This window comes from Gavialis gangeticus, unplaced genomic scaffold (assembly GCF_001723915.1).
Source record: "Gavialis gangeticus isolate Ggan-Ray unplaced genomic scaffold, GavGan_comp1, whole genome shotgun sequence".
NCBI classification, from domain to species: Eukaryota; Metazoa; Chordata; order Crocodylia; family Gavialidae; genus Gavialis; species Gavialis gangeticus.
In genome coordinates, this window is record NW_017729024.1 from 135,675,554 (window position 1) to 135,678,686 (window position 3,133).

The 3,133-nt window shown below is 37.9% G+C and overlaps 1 protein-coding gene and 1 long non-coding RNA gene across 3 annotated transcripts in view; both read left to right on the forward strand.

Moving 5' to 3' along the window:
• Window positions 1–3,133, forward strand: part of LOC109297768 — a 240,968-nt gene that overhangs the window by 212,012 nt on the left and 25,823 nt on the right. The window lies entirely within an intron of this gene.
• TRIM23 (tripartite motif containing 23) overlaps window positions 1–3,133 on the forward strand; it is a 52,755-nt gene that overhangs the window by 33,605 nt on the left and 16,017 nt on the right. For both annotated transcript variants that reach the window (XM_019517781.1, XM_019517782.1), the window contains 2 exons: window positions 1,290–1,505; window positions 2,483–2,617. In XM_019517781.1, the coding sequence (XP_019373326.1) occupies window positions 1,290–1,505; window positions 2,483–2,617 (351 nt within the window). The remainder of the gene's footprint in view (window positions 1–1,289; window positions 1,506–2,482; window positions 2,618–3,133) is intronic.

Genomic DNA, 3,133 nt, shown 5'->3' on the forward strand with positions numbered 1-3,133 from the left:
CTATATCCTTCCCCCCCCCCCCGGGCCAAGTATGGCATAATTGTTTTGTAGTAACCAAAATCTATTTGGGCACATTTATTTTCCTTATACATGTAACGAATGAAGCAAGATCATTTTTCAAAACATGAATTCTGTAGCATTGAATATTTCAGTGTGTCTGTCAAACTCATTTAAGCATGGTGTTCTCTGCATAAGACTTCACTAAGAGTGCATTCCTGTAAGATGTTGAGAGCACCTTCAGCTGTAAATTCAGTGGGTGTTGGGGGTTGGGAGTTGCTTACCAACTTGTAAAATTGCAAGGAAGCTGAAGACAAAAATACAAGGAGAACTTGAATGTAGCATTTGATTTTACTGAAGTCAGACAGACTGTGGGGAAAACTATATGTACAAATAAGCAGTGTTTAAATACTGTGGCATATAGTGTGTCCATGTGTCTTGGGTCCCTGGCACATGTTCATTTAATAGCATGATGGGGAATGATTTCTGCCTCCCCCGGGCCAGTCCCAACAATCATGTCTCCTGCCATGCCACGTGTGCTCCTGCAGATCCAGCTGGGGCCAGTCAGCTGCACAGTGCATTTTAAATGTTACAGGATGCAGTGAACCTGAGATCAGGGAGATGCTTCCTGATGTCAGGCTCATGGGGGGCCTTCCACATCTGCCTCCGGGGATTGAGTGAGGGCTCCAGGTCCAGGACCTGGTGCTGTCCCCAGCTCAGTCCCACTTGATTCATTAGGGGGATGGCTGTGTTATGAACTTTAGGACTGCTCCATGCCAGACCTCTGTGCTCAGTTGAGTGTTGGGATCTTTCATGGGTCACACGTTCAGTTTATGGCCTGATAGAAATGAGCCACAAAAATGTTGCATGTTATTTGTGGAATACCTTTGTGGTTTGTTTGCTATATTATCATGCCTTAAATTGGCTGTAATGTAACATGGTCACTATTTATGACACAATTCATACCTTAATCATGCCCTAAATGCAATGTGTGCCGGGGCCTCTTTTTCTTATTGTGGTATATTTTTCTAATTATTTATCCCAGTTATTTTATATAATGTATATATGTAATAAACTATTTTTTATTGGAATGACCAGTGCTAGGGTCCTGGTTTTGGGAGCTGATATAAACTGTCACCAAAACTGGGCCTATTAAGATCCAAATCTGCCAGGCATCTTAGTTTTAAAATTAAGCATAGGAATATAGCGTAATATAAAGAATTGTATTCTTTTGACCTGCTTACTTTTTTAATTAACACATCAATATCTTTTTTTTTCCTTTACACTGTAAGGTCCCAGGCACTGCAGAGAATGCTCGCTCATGTGTCCGGGCCTATTTTTCTGACCTCCATGAAACCCTCTGTCGTCAGGAGGAAATGGCTCTCAGTGTTGTTGACGCACATGTGCGAGAAAAATTGATTTGGCTTAGACAACAGCAAGAAGATATGACTATCCTGTTGTCACAGGTTTCAACTGCTTGTCTTCACTGTGAAAAGACTTTACAGCAGGTAAGTGGGTAAGTGAAGTGTAATATGAAGCAGTTGTATTGTTGGATCTGTAAAAGAAACTTAGCCTAAAGATTGTCAGATTGAGTGGCCTTGTACTCTTGTTTCCTTTGTTATGTTAGAATTGCATTGCTATAAAATGTGTTTGGAAATGCCATAGTGGTTACTGGTAAGGTTAGTATGAAGATGCATGTAGGTAATCAAAACTATAAATATAGGCTTGTAGTTAAGATTTTACAGATAGTATTGCTAATATAAATGCTTGAACATAAAGTAAGGGGAAGAGTTTAAGGTGTGCAATATGACCATTTGGAGTAGTCCTAAATATAGCCCTAAACAAGGAAGTGACCAGAAAAAGAGTGGAAGAGAGAGAAGTGAAACTGATTACTCTTTCATTATTCATGATGAGTAAAGAACTCAAAATAAAATAGCATACATAGCATTTTGTTTTTGTTTCTAAAACTTTCAAAACTATTAATGGTATATGTTGTGTTCTAAATAAAGTATATATTTATTTTTAAAACTTTTTTTAATTTGCTCAGGTCCTTCAGTCATTAGATGTTAGCTTAAGTCAGAGTTCTTTTTAAACACTGACATTTTTAATTATCTAAATTTCCCTGATTTTAGGAGTTGGATAACGTGTTTCATTTTGCTTTCTTCTTGTTGTGTTCTGTCAAACTAAGCCAGAGGCAGCTACACCCAGTAATTCGTATAGGTATTACTTTCTTGAATTATTAGATGGGGGGGAGAGGAGGTGCAGTGGATATGAAAGTGTTGTATGTCCTTAAAAAAGGCATAGCTCTTTAAGCTGTAATAGGATGCAAGTTGCAATACTTATATGAAAACTTTTTTATTTCTTTAAATTCATTTTTTGAGATGAGTGAGCTTTCTACTGTTAGATTATTCAAGGATTTTTTTTTTTTTGGTTTCATTAAGTTACTTGCTAATGAAAAGAAGCTTCTATCTCTTGTCTGCTTTAGGATGACTGCAGAGTTGTGTTGGCCAAACAGGAAATTACAAGGCTACTAGAAACATTACAAAAACAGCAGCAGCAGTTTACAGAACTTGCAGATCACATACAGCTGGATGCTAGCATTCCTGTCACTTTTACAAAGGTATTTTCATGAAGATCCTTTTTAAAGTTCCCAAAATATTCTAGTAAAAATCCAGCTCTCCACTTTCTAAAATTCTAAATATCTTAAAAGCTAGAATGATTATTGTACTTTTCTTAGGTACTGTAAATATATTTTCTGCTTAAGAAATGTTGACAATTTCTGTGGCTGCGACTGGCATTGATCTTAGAATATGGTGTCTGTATTCTAACACCAGATTCTTGTTATATTGGAACAAGTGGGAGAAAACAACTTGAATTTACATGTAGCTCTGTTTTTACTTGAACTGCTATATTGTTTCTTCCTTTTTTTAATACTCATGCATCTACATGTGCGCTTTACTGTGGAGTAGACTTATTAGCTCTGCAGTAAAGCATCACCGTGTACACCATGCATTGGCATTAGGGCACAGTAAACTAAGTCCACTGTAGGATAGTACTGTTGGGGACAGTTCTGTCTTAGAGCGGAGTACTTTACTGCGCTGAAATGCACGTGTAGACACTAACCGGGGGGGGGGGG